Source organism: Danio rerio, chromosome 4, assembly GCF_052040795.2.
Source record: "Danio rerio strain M-AB ecotype USA chromosome 4, GRCz13ab, whole genome shotgun sequence".
In the NCBI taxonomy this organism is placed as follows: Eukaryota; Metazoa; Chordata; class Actinopteri; order Cypriniformes; family Danionidae; genus Danio; species Danio rerio.
In genome coordinates this window covers 14518694-14542799 of record NC_141024.2, presented here as the reverse complement: position 1 = coordinate 14542799, position 24106 = coordinate 14518694, and the positions used below count along the sequence as shown (strand labels likewise).

General features: G+C 36.5%; 1 protein-coding gene and 2 long non-coding RNA genes across 4 annotated transcripts in view; 1 reads left to right on the top strand and 2 right to left on the bottom strand.

Moving 5' to 3' along the window:
- Nucleotides 1-24106, bottom strand: part of LOC147844665 (uncharacterized) — an 892045-nt gene that overhangs the window by 107480 nt on the left and 760459 nt on the right. The window contains exons 2-3 of the long non-coding RNA XR_015482887.1: nucleotides 11127-11715; nucleotides 10834-10942 (exon numbers count right to left, since the gene is read on the bottom strand). This is a non-coding gene — a long non-coding RNA (uncharacterized LOC147844665). The remainder of the gene's footprint in view (nucleotides 1-10833; nucleotides 10943-11126; nucleotides 11716-24106) is intronic.
- prickle1b (prickle homolog 1b) overlaps nucleotides 1173-24106 on the top strand; it is a 32294-nt gene continuing 9360 nt past the window's right edge. The window contains exon 1 of one of the 2 annotated variants that reach the window (XM_087246773.1): nucleotides 1173-1396. Coding sequence is in view for 1 of the 2 variants with exons in the window: in NM_001030098.2 (NP_001025269.1) it covers nucleotides 23879-23893 (15 nt within the window). In the remaining variant the exon portion in view is untranslated. Of the gene's footprint in view, nucleotides 1397-23751; nucleotides 23894-24106 lie in introns of those variants that run through there. The other variant, NM_001030098.2, reaches the window with a different exon arrangement.
- Nucleotides 3169-7727, bottom strand: LOC147844666 (uncharacterized). Its single transcript, XR_015482907.1, has 3 exons — nucleotides 6487-7727; nucleotides 5269-5503; nucleotides 3169-5068 (listed from the first exon to the last, which is right to left on the bottom strand). It is a non-coding gene; the product is annotated as an uncharacterized LOC147844666 (long non-coding RNA).

Genomic DNA, 24106 nt, shown 5'->3' with positions numbered 1-24106 from the left:
CACTGTAGAAAACTAACAGTAAGAGGGGCGTGGTTACGAATATTGTGGCTGAAGCCATCAAACTGACGTCAACAGAGAAGGACCGCCCCTGAATGCGATTCAATTCTCCAATATACTTGCTTTAAATATTTAGGTGAGTTTTTAAAAATGTGCTCTCAATAACAAAATAAATCCAGAGGAACAATGAAAAACAGCGGTTAAGAAAGCAACTGATCAGCGAGTTGGATGTGTTTATGGATAGTTTGTGATATTTTGGCAACTCAAGACAAACTATAGATAAAAACTAGAAATATTATCTGAAGTAAAATAAGTGTAACTTCTTATAAATATACAACTAATAGTTGCATGACTACATTTTATTAAAGATTTTCCAGGTGCTTTTCAGCGACAAGTAATTTTATGGAAAATATGTCTGTCAATAGTGGAAGGATGGACGGATATTGATTTAATTTGAATTGATTGTCATTGTCATTTCCAGTTTGACTTTCATTTTTGCTAGTATAAAACTAAATAACTATTTAATTATTTAGTTCAATTGTAGTTTAAACTACTTAAAACCTTATTTATATTCGTACTTGCATTAAAAATTCACATATATTTATGTAGACTTTGCTAGTCTTCAGCACTAATGTTAAAAACGGACGTCTGAACCAATAAAACAAACATGTTTATAGCGTATAACAAACAGAAAGAACATACACTGTAAAAAAATATGATCAGATACTGATGACAGCATGTTTAAGGTAATTGTAACTTATTGAACTGAGGTAATCACGTTCTTACTTAATTTTATAAGTTATGCAAGCTATTTTAAGTCAGCTTAACATAATATAAGTTTAATTGATTTATAAGGTTAATTTGATTCAGCTTAAAATTTTAAGGCAACCAAGGTTTTTTTTTTTTTTTACAGTGAATATTTTGTCCTTATTGTCCTTTTGTTAAAAGAAATTTAAATAAAATAAATCTTAACTACATGGCAATGAAACCAATCAATGATCGCGTTTGCGCGTTCATTCGTCCCCTGATGTGTAATTTACTTTGGCCCTCTGGAAGTGAGAGAGGAGCAGCAAGAATGTGAGTGAGTGGAGGGACCGGTGGGGGCCGCGCGTCTCAGCCAATCAGCGGAGAGAATCGCTCATGTCATTTCAGCGCACTGAACACACAGGCTCTTTAACTGACTGCACACTGCATGTTTACTCATCGCAGCTGGGATTCAAACTGGCTTTCTGCGTCTCCGCTATGCTGACCCATTGCTTCGCGATATTTGGATACTGAGCCCCTCCGCGTCCTTTACAAAGACCGCTGGTTTACTTTCTGACAGCTGTACGGGAGCAAATGACACCAGTTGTGAATATTTTCTAACAGCAACGGGAATAAAATACCTCACTTCGTCACCGTAAGTGTTTTTGCGCACTCTCTTTAAACATTTGATGATTTGTTTCTTTTTAAATAGTGCGATGGTAAAATATAAAGCATCATGGTGTTTAAAAAAAACCTGCATATTTTTTTCTACTGCGTAGACATGAATTAAAGATAAACAGCTACCATAGCCTAACAGAAAGACAACAAATTGGGTGAACTTGCGGGTGTGGGTCAATGCTTAATGGCAAAAAAAAAAAAATTCTTAACCACTCAACCAAAATGTTTTTAAATCAGTAACGACAGTGACCAAATTACGGGGTCTAAAGTTGTGCGCTATGTTTTATGGTTTTGATTTCACAAGAAAACTTTTTATGTTGGCTGTGCTACACTGACTTTTAAAAAAGATAGCAAAAAAGGTAAAAGGATAACAATATATTATAGACTATGCCAAAAAAGGTCAACAATTCCCCAGACAGCAAAACCACTCAGGACTCTACTTTACGCAACTGATAATTTAGAAACTGAAAATATTTCGTATGCATGCCATTTTCATTTATTGAATTGGACAACCCAATAGACTAGCCTGTGATATCTTTGAAAGCAGTCAGTGATATGATTGAATATTTCAAGAACTAGATCTAACTGCAATTAGGCAATATAAAAATTAACTCTATATGGGCATCACTTACACTGTAGTAGCCTGACACAGGACTTCTACCAACTAGTGCGTAAAAACGCACGATGGGTTCCAGCATATGGGTTTCTATAGTGTGCGCCCTGCGGGTCTCCAGATGTGTGTGTGTACACACACATACACACACACACTCAGCTGTTCCTTGTCACTCAGGTCACTGCCGACATTAAAGTTTCTCTCTTTCCTGTCAGTCAGGGCGCCGTTTGTCTCCTGACATACAGTTCACCAAACAGTGACCCAAAGACTCGCCTTTTCCGTAATAAAAAGCAAAGAATGTTAGTTACATGTTAAAGACTCGCCTTTGGGGACAATCTCCATATAAGGCAAACGAGACTTAACCTTCTCAAAACTTCCTGAAAGATTTCTAAGCGCTCACATTTGCCTGAATGACGCAATTACTCCTTGAATACCTTTCGCGAAAGTGAGTGTTTTAATAAAATGCACTCTTTGCCTGTAATTTATTTATGAGGAGAAGCTTGCTGTACATTAGGTGTGGGTGTCCCCTAGCGGTTGTTCTGATTTGTGAAGATTTGCCTGACCGTTGCTCAGCAACAGACACGAAGAAAACCTGTTAAATTATAAGATATGCCCAAATTTACATAGGCTACATTCTAGTATACACATTTGCAGGCCTATTTTGGATGAAGACAGGTTCAAAACTAGTTTAGTATTTTTTAAATAAATTATTTTATTAATTTATTAAATTTTGTAGAGTAAAATGTTGTATATAATCATGCAAATTATATATTAAAATATAGCTCTTGTGTCTGAAAAATATTTGAAATACTTAAAACAGAAGTGTCTCTGTGTAAGTTTAAGTTCTGATCAAATAGAGATTTTAGACTCAGCCCTGGAAGAAAAAACTCTTTGGAAAAACAGCTTTTAAAATATGTATTGCAAGTGAAATCTACAGACAAGCAATAAAAAAAAACACTTAAAAGTGTATTTTGGTGTGTTCCCTATTAAACTATATATATATATATATATATATATATATATATATATATATATATATATATATATATATATATATATATATATATATATATATATATATATAAACACATTTTAAATACATAAAACCCAAACAACATCTCAAAATAGACAGGTGTCCTGCAGGATCTTGCTTTAATTTCAGCAAATCATTTCATTAATAAAGCACATACATATTTACCTCCAAAATTAAATGTCTTTTTTTCATCCTCATGTTGTATTACACTGAAGTAACATGCAATAAATAAATAAATTTGGACTGTAGCAACATGAGGCTGGTTAAATAACATCAGAATTAGCTTGTTGGATGAACTACCCTTTCAGCAATGCCAGGTATTTTACAAAAGACTCCATGTGGGAGTCAATGACAAACCAGTTAACTAGACCCCTGGGGCTTCTCAGGTGACTCGAGTGGAAGTGGCAGATTTCCAAATGTGGCACCGAACAGAGATCTGAGATTGTTATGAAAAGACTCGGTTAATAGATGAGCCATTACGACCACATGTGAAGCTTGGTTTCAGCTGACTATTAGAGAGCGGAGTAGTGTTTATCCTCCTGGCTTAGTCTAAATATTTCTAAGGACTGTTTGAAGTTGTTGTGCAGCTGACAGTTATGGAAATGGTTGCAAAATGGGAGTGCAAGAGATCAGGACTGCATTAGAGTAACAAGAAATGAGAGTGAGCATATGTGAATTCCTATGGCTGTTTGCACAAGATATATAAGATTTCATCAATCAGATCACAAGAGGATGAAGCTAAATAAAGGTCTAATATATTTTGAGCTTGTCCAAGTTCGACCACCTCCAAAGGTAAATGCATTTAAATGAATGGTTTAAGATTAAATGCTCGTCTGGTTAAACAAATGATTGCAATTTTGATTTAATTTGCATTCCTGTTGACTTGTTAGCTTTATAACATTCTTTCAAAAGCTCTAATGAGCCACACTGACCAAGCATAATGTCAAATCTGAGGAAATATAAGGGATAGTTCACAAAACTGCTCAAAATAATTTAAAAAATAATGAAAGGTGGAAATATTAAATGATTGAATCACAGAAAATGCATTCCAGCAGGGAAACAAGTGGTTAAAGATGGAAAACTCTTTGTCTAGAACCAAAAAAGCTGCATTTTTTTAAGCAGTGTTGTTTAGAGCCGTGTTTGCAACTCGTATCATATGACAAATAAATTAGTCTAGAATGTGAAACAGAAGGATATTTGTGTGCGAACAAGTGTTCGTGTGTGCGTCTGGTCTAGCTGCAAGAGCGACAGAAAGAGCGTTTTTAACCCCTGGATCCTGGCCGACAGGATATGCTCAGAGGAGTGCTTGTATATGTATCTGTGTTGATTTACTAGCGGTCAGCAGAGGTGGCTCACAGTGGCCCGTTTATGCTGGGAGGCCCTGAAGTGTGCTAACCTATGCAAATCAGCCCACACCTCGCGCACACTTGGCAGCTTTCTATCTGCCGGCCTTTAAACGCTGCCAGGCATGGAGACGACGGCAGAGACAAGCTGCTCTTTAGTTGCGCTGAAAGAGTCAAGCAGTCAGAAGCTGATACAGGCCAGCTGCTATTTAAACTAGCAGACCACCTCTTAGACAACTGATATTTCTTTAGATAGCAATGAGAGAAACATTCAAGCGAAGCCAAACAGTCGAAAGCAGAGCCGAAAGTCAAAACTAGAAGCTCTTTGGTACAGTATACAATTAATGATACCAATGTTGGCTTTAGAGTTTGTTCATTCATGGCCACCCACTTTTAAAAGGCCCCGTGATATTAAAATACAATTTTTAGATGTTAGTTTCAGTCTTTCAGTTAGTTTCAGTGCTCCGAAATTTGCGTTTGGAATATATCAAACTGATATAAACATCCAAAGCTTTGCAGTTTGTCACTTTCACCTAAATGGATCAATATTGTTTTTTCATGCCACGTTTCCTACTTCAGTTTCTCATCAAATCCTGACCAATCAAAAGCTCTCTAGGATGACATGCCCTGCCCCCTTCAAGACGCCTCTCATTTGATGCTCTAAACCAGGGGTGTCAAACTCAATTCCTGGAGGGCCGAAGCCCTGCACAGTTTAGTTCCAACCCTGCTCCAACACACTTACCTGTAGGTTTCAAACAAGTATGAAGGACTCAATTAGTTTGATCGGGTGTGTTTAATTAGGGTTGAAACTAAACTGTGCAGAGCTGCGGCCCTTTTGGAACTGAGTTTGACACCTGTGCTCTAAACCATTAGCTAAGTCTCCATCCAAAAATGCTAAGTAAATTTATCCGCAAAAGTGGAATATCGCAATAAAGACGTGTGAATAAGTGAAGTTTCTTAAACTAATTTCGAGAGGAGCACGTGATAGGATCGACTACAACTGATCTCTATCCCTAATCACTAACTAGCCAATCAGATCACTCTAAATTCAATATAAATATTTAGCATAAACTTGATGAATGAATTCCTTCATTCCTCCTTCATCCACCCCCCCCCCCCCTCCAGTGGCTAGCACTGTTGCCCCACAAGAAGGAAGTTGTTGGTACAACACTAGCTGAGCCAACCGATACTCTATGTGCGGAGTTTGCATGTTCTCCCCATGTTCGCGTGGGTTTTCCCCTGGTACTCCGGTTTCCTCCCACACTCAAAAACCATGCAACAAAAGTTAAAGTCACAAGCACTTAATACAAATAGCGCAAGTAGCGGTCTATTTTGGGAAGTATTTTGGGAAGTTATCGAGAACTACCTGATCTCATATCCCTCCTAATGCTTATTGACCAGGCCTTGGGCTCATCTATCTCCGAGCTCATGGTTCTCTCCCGGGACAGCATGCCAAACTTGCTTAAATAGTCAAGCATTATCTAAGCGTGAACTCTTGAAAGTATCGTTTTCATATATCGAGTCAAAGAGAACAAAATAGTCACTTCCTGATTAACTGTCGCCAAATATCAAAGTAAAAACAGAATTTGCTGCAGTAGGAGAAGCTGCGTGAATCTTTTCTTTATTTAATAAATAACTTGCATCTAAGAAGATGATGCCGACATGCTACAAACGATTGGTGCTGTTTGAAGCCTTGAGATGTGGAGCACAGACACTCTTGACAGTTCTGGAGGTCATTAATAATATAATAACACTAATACTGAAATGGTTAAGGCATTTTAGAATAACCAAAACAACATTTTAGACGTTTTACAGTGTGTTCAGCTTGCTGGTTTGTCCATTCACACACATTTTTATCATCACATGATCTTTTATAACAAAATCACATGACCTTTTCTTAATGAGCATAATATGGCATTTTAAAATACTTTCAAATAGAAAGTGTTTATTTTAAACAGGTAAAAAAACTTCAGAACGGATGTGCATTGTGGCATTTTTATGCAAGATCTTTAATAGCAATATGTTCTAAGCTTTAACAACCTCAATATAACAAATTTTGATCTGAACCAATGAGGTACATGAAAATATGACAGCAAGATATAATAAGCTTTAATGTGGCAAAGAACTACAATCTTATGAAGCACTATGAATGACAAAATAGAATTAAAACAGATGGAGAAATGTAAATTTAGATTGTTGGTTTTATCTATGGAAACAACATGTAATTTTTAAAAATATATATATTTTAGCTAAATATGCAGTCACACTTTGTTGAATTTAAGATACATTGCATCTACATGCCAACTAATTCTCATTAGATTATAAGTAGACTGTTAGGTTGGGGTTAGGGGTTAGTGTAAGACATGTACTCAAAAAGTAAGTTAAATGTTTGTTTAGCAGCAGTATCAACATATATTAAGCAGACAGTCTACTAATACTCAAATGGACCATCAAAATAAAGAGTTACCAAATAAGCAAATATATACCAAAACTTAAGTTTACTGAAAGCTAGTCAGACGGACTCAATTTCGGAATTTGCAGAGCTATATGGGAGTGGGGGGGCTAAATATATGTGGGGAACTTCACTTGCTAAGGGTGCACTCACACTATGTTATCCGGTTTAGTTGGCCAGCCCTGGCCCCGTTGGAAGAGGTGTGCCAAAGGGCTTTGGCGCAGTACGTTTGTAGAGTGAGTGCAAAGTGAGCCTGAAACCGTAAACACAACGTCACTTTTAAGGGACTGTTTCATATGGATTTATTAATCATTCTTACTTTTCAATTGACTCCAACTGTCGTAGTTTATTAAAGACGCAAACCCCTCAATGCACGTCAGCTACACTTTCCGAAAATCTCCTAATATACATACAGCACGAGGGCTTTTATGATCATCTATGAGAGTGAAAAGTTGTGGATCTACTTGGCAAAATATTTGACTGCGAGTCACTGCATGCCAAACGACTATAATGATATAACTAACGCAATTTCTACTGTACTGAGCGAGAGTACAGGCTTCTGTGCCTGTTAAACTTAACAGTCGCATCATCGATGATGTAATTGTGCTCAGGTTCAGATAGCAAAATGCAGTGTGAGTGCAGGCCATAAGGGGAGAGGGGAGGGGGGACCAATCACGCGACGGCATTGTTCAACTGTACCTAGAGTGAGTACTCCCTAATTGGCAGATATTTTTCTATAGCATCAAGGGTAATGCTGTTTTTCGTTATGAATTCTACTGTTAAAACATGATTGCTTAAAAATAAACAATGATAAAATAAAAAAAAGCCACCCAAAGTCCTGTTGAAAATGAAGGACAGCCAAACTGCACAGAAACTGAGAAAATGGAAATAATCCACCATGACTGACAGCTCGTAGGTCAACACTCTTGCCTGGCTCAGAGTGGGAGATGCTCGAATTGTTTCTAATTACTCGGTGCCTGAAAATGAAACACAAATGTCTGGCCTTGGCTTTGCGCACGAAACCACATCGTATTCACGAACATGTTGTGGAACAGCGCCTCGATATTAAAACACATCACATCCCCATGATCCAACTTGAAAGAATACACAAGGCAGGAGACAGAACATTGAGTAAGGAGGATGAGGAAAGAACAAGTCAATCTTTTGCAAAGCTAAAGGGATCAGAGAAAAATGATTCGATTTCCTTGTTTAGTTTTTTTGTAAATGCAAGTGAGAGCAAGTTGATTTGGCACCGCAGTAATAATTACCCACAACAGGCAGTATCAGAGCGCGAGATTAAAGGCAGGTAATGATTTGGCTCAGTCAGACAGACGGCTGCCGGCAGCTGCCTTATAATCAGAGTGTGAGGATGAGAGAAGGTAAACACGTGCGGCAGACGTTCAGCAGCCGGCCGCTTCCGACAGCGTGGAGATAAGGCCATCTCAACCGCTGCAGAGGTGAGCACACACTCATCCCGACAGCTGAAAGGCGGCACGCTGCTTCAATTACCGCCGTTTACATTAAGAAGTTAGCACAGATCAAGGCTCCCGCTGATATGATAAATTATTGGCATTGAGATTAAATATACATTTACATTTGCACAACTGTAACTGTTTTAGAAGCGCAGGTGTGATATTTCATATACAGATTTCTTGGCTTTTGCGCATTTGGATCTCCTGCTTCTGATTAGCTTACTCTCATGTCAGTGTTTTCACATTCCCAGGCCTTAAAAAGCCAACGCTGATCGAGTTGCTGAGCAAATTTAATCAAGATGTCTGCGTCTAAATTGCATAGTGAAATCAAATAGGCGAGATATGGCTTAACACATGTTTTCAGACACATCATGATGGCAATATGATTAAGCATGCAACATTCCACAATCCTGCTCATCCCATCGTCTATTGAGCCTTAAAAAATAAATTGTGGCACAATTTACAAATCCAAAGGAATTAAGAGTGTAATGGCACACACAACATGAGATTTCCGCATGTTCACTACCTGACAAAAGTCTTGTCACCTATGTAAGTTTTAGCAACAACAAATAATAACTTGACTTCTAGTTGATAATTTGGTATCAGAAGTGGTTTAAATGAAAGGCAAAGGCCTCTGTATTACGCTTTTTTTGCTTATTTTTTCTCCTTCCTCTTACCCCAGACATGCTCAATAATGTTCATGTCGGGTGACTGGGCTGGCCAATCCTGGAGCACCTTGACATTCTTTGGTTACAGGAACTTTGATGTAAAGGCAGATGTATGAGAAGGAGCACTATCCTGCTAAAGAATTTGCCCTCTCCTGTGGTTTGTAACGTAATGGGCAGAACAAATGTCTTATTACGTCAGGCTGCTAATGTTGCCATCCACTCTTGCGTGCCTCCATACTGAATGTAACCCCAAACCATGATTGTTCCTAACCAAACATGACTGATTTTTATGAGAATCTCGGGTCCACGTGGGTTTCAATAGGTCTTCCGCAGTATTTGTGATGATTGGGATGCAGTTCAACAGATGGTTCATCTGAAAAATCTACTTTCTGACACTTTTCCAAATGATCAGCTAGAAGTCAAGTTATTATTTTTTTTCTCCTAAAACTGGGATCATCGACGTTTACCAGGTAGTGTACACTGCTTTAACAATTGAAAGCAAGTTGTTTCATTGACATTTTTGTGTAGGTTGAAATCTGAGAGAGCATGCAAGACGTTCCTTTAGGTTTAGTTTGTGCTATAACTAGTGGTAAAGAGCATTCACTCGTTATCAACCTTTTGAACTGAAGCACCAATACAATGATCTGTCATTCCATATCAAAAAAGTGTCAGAACAGCCTTTATTTGATACATTTCTATGAAAAAATGGCCAGAAATTAAACAAGAAGACTTTGTTTCTGATTGAAAGTAATAACCAGAGATTCTTGAGATTCTTGGATGGAATCTATGCTATGTAATGTCCAGTTACTAGCTCATTAGTAGTGAATGAGCTGAAAGAGCATTGACTAAGAAAATTAGAAATAGTTATTGAATTAACAGAATTAAAATATGTAAAACGCTGAATGCTGAATTACACTCCAAATGTGAAATGGGTACTTAGGCATACCAAATCGTCACCTTAGAATTATAAAGTTATATCTGACATTTTTGTCAAAATTTAATTATTAACATATTCTTATTAAATGGCAACTTATATACATTATGGGATGCTTTTTTATAAGTTGTTTACATTTTAAAACTTAAAAAAAAACAAATGTTACACACATATACTCTTTGCAATGGAATGCAAAAACTTTGAAGCTCAATATCTCAAAATCCTTCAGAACTGAGATAGAACCTTATAATTCTAAGGTGACGAAACGTAGCTAAAAAATCAGAATATGATGTTTTCAACCTTAAATTTGCAATGAAACTATTTCCCTCACCACATTTTCATGTACATTCATGGTCAAAAGGTGTGGGAACCCTGTATACAGACATCTTTCTCTCTGCATATAAAAATTTACATTTAAAAAACAAAGAGATACATGTTTCTCCATTAGGATACTATAATAGCTTTTTCCGCATAGCATGGAAGAAGACATGCTTATAAATTTTCTGTGGTTTGCTAATGAATGCTCGGGGCTTTCCAGCACACCAAACAGAGATTTTATTGTGTGTGCTTGTTTGGGTAGTAAAGGTATGGGGGTTTAATAGCTAGCATTTGAATCAAGTTATAAAGAATCATTCTGTGTGCGAATACGAACCAACCTCGGAAACCAGATCGTTTGCTTTTCTTGGAAACGCAAAATGTCAGGACGAGATTCATTATCTAAACCAATTCAGCTGTGAAACGCAACATGCGAAGGCTTGTTTTGGAGTCTCATCCTTTCTGCTTGCATGATTTTCACGCTGTGCAGCTGCTGAAATTCACACTGTACTGTATACATGTATGCGTATGCATGCAGTTTGCTTTCCTGAGAAAATCCCCAAATCCCCTTCAGAGGTTTTTACCTTTCAATAACACTTGTTGCTCCTCAGAGAGGCTTGATGAAGATACTATCCAGTCCCATGATCCATTTTTTCCGTGCCTAATGAGCTGAAATCGGTTTCTCTCGAGTATCTGCACACAAAAAAAGAGGAACAGGTTCATTTAAGCATACATTAGGACCAAAGTAGAACAAATTATCATTATCAAGTGACAAAGATGTGCCGTATCACTTTACAATAACCACATGCCCACAAATATATTAGCCAACAGAGGAAGTAAAGCTTCAGCCTAGCTTTAAAGGACAGAATAGCATTACTTTGTCTGAGGGGCCCTTGACACAGACAGGCATTATGCGAGGATTACTATATCATCCCATGGTGTTCAATTACATGTCATCACCGCCACCCCAAAACAGCCCTATCCTAACAGGTTTAAATAACCTCGCAGTGACAGTAAAGTACAGCCTTGTTTGCGAGTAAGGTAGGATCTGTGATTAGCAACAGGCTTGTCATGTTACCAGTTTATGAATTATGTGGATTGAATAACAGCGTATGTGTGTTTTAAGCCCAAACAATCAACCTGCCCCGGGGGTCTAGTGTCATTACTGTTGCATACTCCCCTCTCTTTGAGTTCTTTTGGCTTGTATTTCCCTGTTGAGAGAGAGGAGTAATTACCTTCTAAATGGAGATGATGCAAGATAACATTAACAGTTGCACAATTTAACATTCGAATGACTGAGGCCTGTGTTTGGTAGGTGGCCTCCGCTACCCACATCGCTTAATTGACCATATATACAAAAAAAAGGATAGCTGGCCACACTTGATTTTATTTAAGACTACATTTAACGTTTAAATGAATGCATAGCGATATTCATTTACCTATTTTGACATACACTTGAGTACAGCCTAATGTATTATTCAGTTTTTATGCATGTACTAGGGTCTGTGTACTGTACACATAAATTCTGTCATCAGGAGAGTGTTTGCATACTGTACCCCAAACTTGGGTGCTTTTTGCGATCGTGCATGGAATGTGCACTTTCTTATTTGGCCACAAGGTGTCAACACACAGACTGTTCATTTATAGTCACAAAATCAATGAAGGCAGAACAAGAACTCTTTAAAAAAAACTATTGAAGATGGCAAAAACAAATCGAGATGTTTCACTTTTGAAGAGGAAAATAAGCATTAGATATGAATACAGCTTTGTAGAGTGCAAGTGTCGAGCGTTTGCACAAGGCTTTGCGTTCTTCTATGTATTTTAAAAACTATACTTTGGATTTAAAATAGCTTACAGAAAATGTAGACATGAGGATGGGGTTCTGTTAATCGGTATTGAATAAAAGCAGATATGAATGTGAGCTTTAAGTTGATTTTAAGAAACGGCGCAGGTTTTAAGTAAGCAAATTGATTGGGCACTGATTCATTTTTTATATATATATATATATATATATATATATATATATATATATATATATATATATATATAAAAGTTCATAAAAATGAAACAATATAAAAAAGATGAGGGTTAATCGTTGCAAAAGTTATTAATAATTTACATGAATGTCCATTTATTGCCAATTTTATCTATTAAAAATGTGTTTCTATGTGTTTTCTTGACATAAGTAGGCCCACACAGAATCTGCGCGTGCAGAATTCCACAGATTTTCCGCAGATTTTTAGCCCATCATTAATTCTGTTTATTTTCTTGAGTAAATGTGTGTAAATCTATATTTATTCACTTTTTAAATTAATTACAGTAATAATATTGACTAAAATGAAAATGTTCATCTGATTTATGTACAGTGCAGTGTGTACAGTAATATGTTCTGTCTTTTAGTAGATATATTATATGAGAGACTTTCTTTGTTTACCAAATAAAGTGAATCTAATTGGTTTTGCATTTTAAACATCAAATGAAAGTTAAAAAGATTTTTTTTTTCACATATTAAATAAAAGGTTTTATTTCACATATTAAGGTTAAAAATGTCTGCAGATTCCGTCTGGCCCTACATATAAGTTACCAGGTTTGTATAATTACATGAACATAACATATTACAAGGAGACTTAGGAGGACCTTGCCCCATGTTGACATGAATTTCCATTTCTTACAATTTTAACTATTAAAAATAAGTGTCTTGGTGCTTTTTGTGACATATAAGGACCTAAACTTGCATAATTATACAAACATGACAAAGATATTACGAAGAAAAGGTGACTTAGGAGGACATTGCCCCATATTTACACGAATTTCCATTTCTTGCCAATTTTAACTTTTAAAAAAAAATGTGTCACAGTGGGTCGCACAATTGGCTCACAGCAAGAAGGTCAATGATTCGAGCCTTGGCTCGGTCAATTGGCATTTCTGTGGGGAGTTTGCATGTTTCCTACAGGTGCTCCGTTTTCCCCCAGTCCAAAGACAAGCGCTATAGGTGAATTGAATAAGCTAAATTGTCCGTAGTGTATGTGTGTTAATGAGAGTGTATGGGTGTTTCCCAGTGATGGGTTGCAGCTGGAAAGGCATCCGCTGTGTAAAATATTCTGGATAAGTTTGCGGATTCATTCAGCTGTGGCGACCCCAGATTAATAAGGAAAAGAAAATGAATGAATCAATAAAAATGTGTGTCTGCATGTTTTTGTGACATAGAAGGACCTACATTTGTATAATTACATGAACATGACGTAGATATTACAAGGAGAAGGTGAGTTGGAGAAAGGTGGTGTGTATGTATATATATATATATATATATATATATATACACATACACACACACACACACACCTTCACTCAATCCACATCTAAGGTTTTTAAGTGATTAAAGAATGTAATAAATTGTTGCCATTTTTAAAAAAAAACCTTATCCCCTACCTCTGATATTGTATTTAATTTGTATTTAAAGTTTTAAAAAGAAGACCAAATCTTTGAGCCACAATGAAATAGAGGGGATTGTGGGGAGATCCCCGCTTAGCAAGAAGAGATGCAAAAGTCACAATGTCAGCGTTTCTCCAGTTTAAAGGTTGACACTGAGAGGGAACACCAAAGATAGTGATTAAAGGGCAAACAGTTAACTTGACCCCCAGAATATCAGAAACAATCTTAAAGAAAGTTATCCAGTTTTGCAACTTGGGACAAAATATAAACATATGACTAAGGTAACATAGTGAAAGTTTACATTTATCACACATATCTGAAACATTGGGATATATTTTAAAAAGTTTGGCCTTTGAGATATGAGCTCTGTGAATTGTTTTAAATTGTATAAAAATAAATAAAAAGAGTCTAGTGCACAAAGTGGAGGTGCGCACATTGTCTTGTTGTTTGTTTTAATGACAAACATATGGCATCAATAATCCATCCGAAACTACTATTATTTGTGCAAAGATTTTTTCAATTCTTTTTTAAATGAAAGAGTCAATAACATCCAAATCACCAGTCAGGGTGTGCAAAGATTTTACAGTATCTTAAAAACACAAAAATACAAGACACTGAAGTATTTCGATGCAAAATATTAAGCCATTTCCATCAGCTCTATCAAATACAATTTACAAAATACTATTTAGTTTTTAATATACATATTTGAAATACATGCATCAAAAATACTGCCTATCCCTGGGTATATGATTAGCATTAGTGTTGCAATGCAACTGGTTACATAAATGGTGTGTGTGTTTCTCGCATTCAACTTGACAATTACATTTTAAATCGAAACAAACATTGTTCATTTAAACCCTGTATATTACTGAAACGCACTGCTAAATATGCTGTGCTATTTTTATTACAACAGAGAGCTTCGTCAACACATTAAATCAATGATCTCTTCATCAGCACCTGGTTAAACTGCATGCCAGGTTTCGGAGCCAGGAAAAACCAACTAATGAACTAGCAAAACATATCGAGCTCATTGCTTCAACATGTTGCAGTGTATCCTCGCTAATAAAAACAAATCGCACGGACTTGTACCTCTCCATGTTATTCCTGTCTGTTGCGCTTCCTCTGTGTGTCGACCCGGGAGTAAAATCTCTTTAATAACCGCAGTCGGCAGCATTAGGAGCAGATGTTGTGTGTTCATTTGGTATGAGGCAAATGATTGTAATTAGGAGATGCAGAGGTTCGGGGACGTTGCGCTCCGTGGAGTTCCAGGAGGCCTGTTTTTTGGGCTGGGTGGTCTTCGGGGTTCTATACGAGTCCCTCAAGATATTTTTTTAGACCACCTGTAATTATACATGATTTTGTGGTCGCAGGACTTTGAAAGCATTACGGGTATCCTCATTATGAGTAATGAAGGCACAGATGTGTAGCATATACACATACATTTACATCTTGTGGGTCCACATGAGCAACTTGTAGTCCATTTAATTCTGGTTATACTCATTTCTCTCAGTATGACTGGGTGAATCTTAGACATAGAGAACGTGTTATTATTATTATTATTAATAATAATAATAATATAATTATTATTATTATTATTATTATTATTATTATTAATAATAATAACGTTAATAACGTGTTGTTATTATTATTATTAATAATATTAACGTGTTATTATTATTATTATTATTATTTTTACTTTTATTTTTATTTATTTATTTTTTTATAATTTAAAGCCTAACCAGGGACGAGGGCTGCAAATTAGCTTTATGCTATATGCCCTATGTACACAACATCGGTTATCTTTGTATAACAATGTCAAGTGTATTGTCCCTGTAAAATAAACAAGCAAATAAAAAAAAAGTGTAGGGGTCCAGTTCCACCTTCAAAAATCAATCATTCAATCAGTCTGTCTTTCTATCTATTAGTCTATGTATCTGTCTGTCTGTCTGTCTGTCAGTCTATCTATCTATCTATCCATCCATCCATCCATCCATCCATCCATCCATCCATCCATCCATCCATCCATCCATCCATCCATCCATCCATCCATGTATCTGTTTGTCTGCCTGTCTATCTATCTGTCTGTCAGTTGGTCTACCTGTCTGTCTGTCTGTCTGTCTGTCTGTCTGTCTTCTTTATAATAAAAAAAAATATTTAATTAATTTTAATTTTATAATCATTAAAAGAAATCCTAAAAATACAATCAAACATTGTTTATTTTTACAGTCAAACTAATTGGAAAGAAGAATAAAGATATTTTAATACTTTCAAGCACAAAAAGTGTCATCATTCATATAATAATACAATTAAATAATTGATACTAATAAAACAAGGTAATATTATGATTTTTATTGTAGTGTTTGAAATAATTATAATAATAATTTAGTGGAGCAAAGATTAAATGAGATGAATCACATCCAAGTTTGTTATAACATAATAAATACATGTAATACACACATTATATATTATGTCTATGTGATATAAGCACATACATAGAAAAACTATACAAAACAATTTTATTACAAAGATATTGAAATGTATATATAATTTGTATCATATATTTTTATTTAAATATATATATAAGCATTCTCAAATGTATGCATTTTTGGTGACAATATGGAGACAATCCATCAATAATGTCTATAAGAATTTATATTAAATGTCTTATTATCTTATATAACTATGTTGGAGTGAAATGAGACCCTGGGCATTATTGAAGCCAACAATAAAAACTAAAATTAATGGTTCTGTGCACATCTCTCATGCCATTGTTGAACTTGTAAGAGTGTATATGTCCCGCGGGTAAGCCCACCTGTGTCTGCAGAGGTTGGCGTGACCTCTTCTTTTTTTTTAAAAGTGGAATGTATCAGTTAACAATATCAAATTAGGCAGGTAAAAGAGGGCACAGAGGCCAGTCATAAAACAGGGCCCATTATAATCTAAATGCATGCACACACGCAGCTGGATGCTTCAAACGAACGCATATATCATCATCACCGCAGTTTCCAGCACGTTATTCGGTATCCTACAGTCACACCTAAATGCAATTACAGTAGTTCAAATTCTTAATTACAGTATTTTACAGTCAACACGGGTTCAGGTCAGGTTTCCAAACTGAATAGGACTTCATCTTCTGCAAAACACAAGATCTTTTTAGCCTACGGTGCTTGTTCTTTTCAGTCTGCTGCGATACATATAATTTGTGAGGCAATCATCTAGAATAAATGTTGTTTTTACTGCGCTATGGGTTGAGATCTATCAATAGTGGCTTATCTAACACAATATGCTAGAAATCCCTGAGAGATTAACATAGGAAGATGATGTTTTAGAAATTCTGGGACCGTGTTGGTCGTTTGAAACGGTGGCTGGTGTGTCTAAAGATTTTCAATTTGCTTGTGTGAAAAGCTTTTTATCACTCAACATGTCTGCACACATTACGGTGTGTTTGTAATTCCGGCTAATCTGGCCTCCTTTCCTCTTTGCAAACTATTCAGCGACATGACTAGCACCTTTTTATTGGGCTTTACAACCCTGTGAAGGTGTCTTGCAAACATTCACTGGCGGGCTGTAAAGATTTGGCACGTATAAGTTTTCCGTTTTCTTTTATGACCAGGTATCTCACACCAGCTTGTGTCTTTTAACTCGTACGCGAGTCTGAATATTAACACAGCGGTGAGAAAAGCAGTCGTTGATGGATGTATCGCTTTGACCGACAGGAATGGGCGAGACTTGAATCGCTTTCATTAGATTGCAATGCCTGTACAGCAGTTTCCAGGTGTGAAGAGTCGATTCAATTCAAATTCAGACTTCAGTGGAGAATTCAGTAGCGCTGAATGTGAATGGACTGATAAAGGGTGTGAAAAGGGAGTGTGTGATTGGAGGGAAGGTAAATGCTCGCTAATATGACCTGTGTGGAAAGAGGTTAAGACTTTGATAGTGTTAAAAGAGATAGTTCAACCCAAAATGAAAAAGCACCCATTTATTACTCACCCTCAAGTAAATCCAAACCTTGGGGAGTTTCTTTCTTCTACTGAACACAAAATATTATATTTTGAAGAAAGCTGGAAGCCGATAAACATTGACTTTCATAGTAGGAAAAGGTTTCCAGTTTTCTTTTTCATTTATGTTCAACTGAAAAAAGGTAAAGGGTGAGTAAATGATGACAGAATTTTCATTTCATTTTGCATTGTGAAAAATAGCAGCAAATTTACTGATCGCAAATTCTTGGGAAGTGTTTCTAAACCTTTAGGTCTGTCCCGTAAATACCCCTAAATCAGTGATGCTCAATGTAGTGTTCGCTTGCCAAAGTTGGCCCATGTTAACCTTTGGTTTGGCCTGTCATCCCATCTGAAAAGAGAGGGAGAAGGATGGGGAGTTGGTTGGGGTGAATGCCTTTGACAGAGATCATCATTTCGATTTTAATGTAACCTTTTGATTCTTTGTTTAATTGAGGAACTGCAAAAAAGCCAACTAAAATTAAATGTTTCATTTAGATGTGTAAATGAATCAGACTTTTAAAATGTAAATACTGTCACTTCACAGATAGAGGAGAATGCACAAGACACTGGCCAGCAAATCAAGACAAAGGCAGGAGCAGCTCGACTAGTGTATTCAGCGTTGAACTCCATTTTGTTATAAATGGGATTATGTTTTTACAATAATAAGTTCATTTTAAAATGTAAAAAGATTATACTGCATCATTATTTAATCTGCTTTAAAGCAATGTTTTCTGGTAATTTTAAAATAATACAGAAATAAATTGGCAAATTTAATGTGATACAGTTAGATATATTTAACTTCGGGCCTTAGCCCTCAATGAAGTTTGGTTTTTGGCCTTTTATAGGACAAAGTTTGGGCACCCCCCTGCACTAAATTGTGAAGAATTAAACAAATAAATGTTTGATTATGACATTTTGATGCAGTTTGAAAACAATCAAAGTTTCCTTTTCAAACCTCTTTCTATTTGTTTACAACAAAGATTCTTACAATGTTTAGAAACTTTTTAAACTTTTTACAATGTTTTTTTTTTTTTAGTCTTTTTATTACGTTAAACTTGATGACAAAGATATAGTTGACTTAAATCTGACTTGCATCTTTTCTCTCTCCATTTTTCCACCTTTTTAGCATTTTGGCCATCCATTTACACAATCATGGGCCTAAAAAAGCAAACTTTTGAAAAAGGTTTATAAAAACCCACAGAAAGGAATGCCGAACAAACCACCCAATTTAGATATACAAAGATATATAATAAAATAAAGATTCATTGAAGGGGTTCTTCAGTGTTTGGACTTTCAGCAGTGAAACTTAAACCACACTGACCTGAACTAAACTGAACTTTTAATTTACTAGACCTTCCATGTTAAGCTGCTTTGACAAAATATACATCACAAAAGATCTATATAAATAAACATGAAGTGAATTAAATTAAATAGGAAACATAACAAACTGTCAAGCGATTTGAGATAAATAATAAATTGACTGGTATTCTCTCAACAAAATAAAATGTCCTATGACACAAAAACATAAGACGGCAAAACAAAAGAGTTGGAACCAAATGACCTCTCTTGGGAATGATGGCCCACCAGAGGAAGTGCTGTTCTTCACAAACATTCAAATATAAATATCCTCCATCCATAAATGAACTAATTAACAGTGACTTCACACTGCAAGGCCATTGAAAGGGAAGAGAAGGGACGATAGGGTCATAACAAAATCTAGAAAATGGTCATTTGTTTTCTCCATGTAAACTGCTAAACCGGAATTTTTTGACATTGTGAAATCACACACATGTGCATTATGTTTTCATTCTATAGGCGCACAGATATTATTTGACAACCAAAAAAAAATCATGATGGTGTCCACTGGGGTGTAGTGTTTTTGTGCAGTGCTTGGCAATACAGCATTTTAAGTCATTTTCATTGACTTGTGCAAACAGTGATTGTTCTGACAGTTTTTGCATCACTTTTTAGTTTTAGCAATTGTAGTAAACACACCCTAGCTTTGAGTTACCAGCTCACTGCACAAACCATGCTGGGAGGAACTTATATAATGAACATTAATTACACTGTGACGTTTGCCCTAAACAATTTGTTTAAAAACAACGCTAGTAGGTGTTCATCCCACAGCAAAATTAACCATTCATCGGAAGCCTGTGCTTGATCTTAAAGTCATCATTTTTCACGGCCGACCACATTTCTGTGAAACATAATGCAATTGCATTGCAAAAATCCTCAGACAGGGAAAATATGTCAGAGCGAGTCTGTGTCAATTCACAGCTATGCCCTGAAAGAGTATCCCATGCATCATCGCTTCCTCCTCCGTAATCCTCAGTGCTACTCAAATCAAAATGACTGATCCAAAAAAATAAAAAGCCATCCAAGAAGCTGACTGGGGTTGTCAAGTGTAAACTGTCTGACATCAGAAACACTCTGATGTGTTGTTCTGACAGTGTGAATAAAAACGCATACGGCGTGAGACACTCAACATTGCATCATTAACAAATCAATAGCACAATCACCATTGTGGAGATACTTTGCCTCCCCCGAAGCCAAAAAACAAAAACATCAAATCAAAACCTGAATGCAGAGGAAATTTCCATTTAAAAAAAAATGTAGCTTAGCATTCAAAACCACTTCGATTAACACAAACATGACCATAGCTGTTTGCAAATGTAGTTCTTGCTGTAATTGGAGCAGCTGCGTGCAAACAATTGTGCCGTGATCCATTAGTTTGATGCCTTGTCATTAACACTGGAAGGAAAGAGCGAAGCTAAAGATGAGCAGAGGGAGCGGGGTGTGTGCAAGGGTTATAGGTCACCCAAAAAAAGTGTCATTAGTTAGGTAGCACTGACATGTGAATGCAGCAGAGCAGCATCCATTCTTAAACACTTGTCAATTGGCGTGGCAATGAGGTGAAATATGCGTTATCGCTTATAATGGCTGGCCAGGGGAAGGTTGACCCATTTTACAATGGGAAGAGGAGGATGTGAACCTTAGGTGTTTAGCACGTAGCTTCCCTTTCCTTTAAGATAGCACAGAGGTAACTGTGCAGAGTAATAGCAGGAAGGGTTGTGGTCTTCCACCAATCACCAACATGTTGAGGAACTTGCGCTAGGAAATGATGGGAAGAGTGTCTGCTAATTGCGGTCGGTTTCGGTCTACATCTGGACAAACATTCACAAGGACGTGTCACTTCTCCTGGAGACTAACGTTATTCTTTATGCAGCTCGCCAGTTGGTTTCATATTTCGCCTTTCCCTGGAATCAGCATGACATTTTCTGCCATTTCGGTGGTGTTCCTGATAAACATCTCACAAAAGTTTCGAACAAAGGTTATCTTTGTAGTTAAGTAGTTCTTCGCAATTTCTGCCAACAACAGATGAATCCATCTTGGTTGGCTTGTTCTCTCATCACTGTCTAAAATGACCTCTCGGCTCTGGAAGACGCTCAAACTCAAGTTCTAGGATGATTTGGCAATTGCTCAGTCTAGCCATTTCACAAAGGCTAAATGTGACATTTCAGCCAGATCGTGATGAAGTAGCTGTGACCAAACAGAGATGCGTGTGAGGAAGATCCAGCTTTTGTGTTTTAAGATGACAAAACCAGCACATTTATAATAAGATGTTTAGACAGAGTGGCATCTTAGAGCTCTCCAAGCAATTCTTAAAAGCACAATATTTGCATTAGGAGATTAAATACAATATTGTTTGCATGTTTTTTTGGAGGAAAGATGACTTTAAGTTTTTTTTAATTTGACATTTATAGGACTGTAAGAAAAACAACACAAGTTTATACTTTTTGCTAGATGTGTGAAGGGATGGTTCATAATATATATAAAATAAAATTAAAATGATATCACAAAATTGTCTGTAATTTATAATGATATTGACAATAATTCATAGACACAAAAAATAATGTATAATTGTCTAATTTTGTAAGCATAAAGTATATTTATAATACAATGCTAATTGACCTAGCCCATTTTGTCCTGTGGAATACTAGAAAATAGCATGATTTCTGTAGGAGCTTCCTAAATTGCATACTTATGCACTATTCTACGCCATTTTGTAGTATAAAAACTGTAAGTAGTGCGTTCACATTGAAAACTAAATATAATAAGTGCACTTTAAATACCTGGATAACACACTTATTCAACCGTTAAAATGAAGTGTGGAATAATGGACACTTCACGCACTCAACGACCACAGCTTCCCTCACGTAGCAAAAGGGGCGGAGCTTTTGGGTGCTCATGTAGGACTATTTATTTTGGGTTGTGTAAGCAAAATTCTCCTGATTATACCGTATCCCGATGGTGTGTGCAGACTTACTCATGACAGGTATTATTTGGTAAATTTATTTCACTAATTTGGCAAACGTCAAACATCATCTGGGAAACGGTTTAAATTACCTCTTAGTAAAAAAACTAAACAAAAAAAATAAAACATTAGTGTTCCATTTGGGACGACACAACATACATATACTATGCTGTTGAGTGTGTAAATGCATGAGTAGAGAGTACATAAGTGCACAGTGTGCCATTTGGGATGTAGCTACTGAAATGAAACCATTACCGGTTGTAGTCTTTGTATTTGTGATTTCAAAACACTCGACTGATGTAATGATGTGAAATTACAGAGAAAGTACTACAGTAAATCTTTTTGTAAACAGACTAAAATATGCAAAACTATTACGCAAACACTATTGTAATAATAAGTCATTTTATGGACTGACTATTTTTACCGACTAAGTTTTACCATTATTATTAGGATATCAATAGGAGGATATTTACTGGTATATTGCATATTTAAGATCCTTAGGTGAGAGATTACATTTATAGAAATGCCCTGTGAACTAACTTTCAGAACATTATTGCCTGGCAAGAGAACAAATGACTGTGATATAGTTATTACATAGATCTTATTACACAGATCTATGTAATAACTTTCTTTTAGCGAATTTATAAGACAGCTTAAAAAGTGTAGTCTGCTTTTCCTAAAGAAGAAGGCCAGAGACACACCAAGCCAATGGTATGCAGCTGTTAGACAATATATATTTTGTTTTGTTTGTTTGCTTGCATGAATTTGTGCATGTGTCAGCTGTTTTTTTCCATTGCTTATCCTTGTTGAATTGCTGGTGGAGCTTCATTTGTGAGAAAAGTGCAGAGAGAACATGTCAAGAGAGAACATCTGTCAAGGAATGCAGACTGCTGAATCATATGCTTTGTAAATCAAATAAAAACTAAGACAATAGTTTAGTATCGAAACCAATTCTCACTATTAACTAGTGGCGTATCATAAAGATATTGGCTGTTTAGTAGTGCTTATAAAGCACATATTCTGCTTGATCTTATTGTAGATCCTTACCCAAATTCCTCAATCCGACTTAATAACTATTTATAAGCAGCAAATTTTTGAAGTTTGATTGTTTATTGAGCTAAACGTCATAGTTAACGTTTTAATAGTGAGAATCGTACCTGACCAAAACGAATGTGCAACTGATCACAATCGTAGTCAAACGTACATCTTTCCCCCTCAAAAAGTAACAATAGTCACTCAACTTTACAACCACAATGCCTCGCTTTTGAAGACAAATAAGTATTGCAACAGATTGCACCTGAAATGTATTTTCTTTAAGGTACAGGCTTACGTAATTCACTATGCAAATCCTGTATCTGATTCTAAAATGCGAACATGTATTTCCTGAGCACTCCCCATTCTTCCTTCACATGACAAGAGTGGCTGAAATATCAGGAACACTTGGCCGCTGCTGGATCAAAACAAGCCCTTGATGTAACTTATGCAACATTCAATGTCAAATGAAGTCCTCCAGGATGTACTTGACTTTGAATGCTCAAGGAACAAAACAAATGGCTGGGTGGATTGAAGAGGGTTTTGCTGTGGGACACAGACGGCTCTCTTTACTGCAGGAATGTGGACCAGGGTTGTTTTGGGGTTGGGGGTGGATTGCAGTTTGAAGTGTAGGGGGAGGGATTGAGTGTGAAGGGGGCTGGTCCGAGACGGTGTGACTACAGGAGACATGCTACTTGGCACACACATTGATGCATTCATCTAAACGCGTTCAGAAGCACAGCATCATCCAAGCTACACTGGAATTTACCTGAGATCATTGTGGACATGCTGGATAGATTCTCTTTCCTCTGTTGTTTGCACTAATTTGAGGCTGTTTGTAAATGGTGCAGGATGCATTACGCAAAGGTAAGATGGAATCAAGTCTAAACTAGTCTCGGTCTAAGCTTTGGACTTTGCAGGGAGCACACAGTCAAATGCACTGAGTGACAAGTATTTGTTGACAGACAGGAAGCAGGAGTTGAAATAACATAGCACCAGGGTGGTGGGATCAAAATTGGTCATGTGGGAGAAGATGGGGTAGGCGTTTGGATTATCTAAGGCTCCATTTACACCTAATTT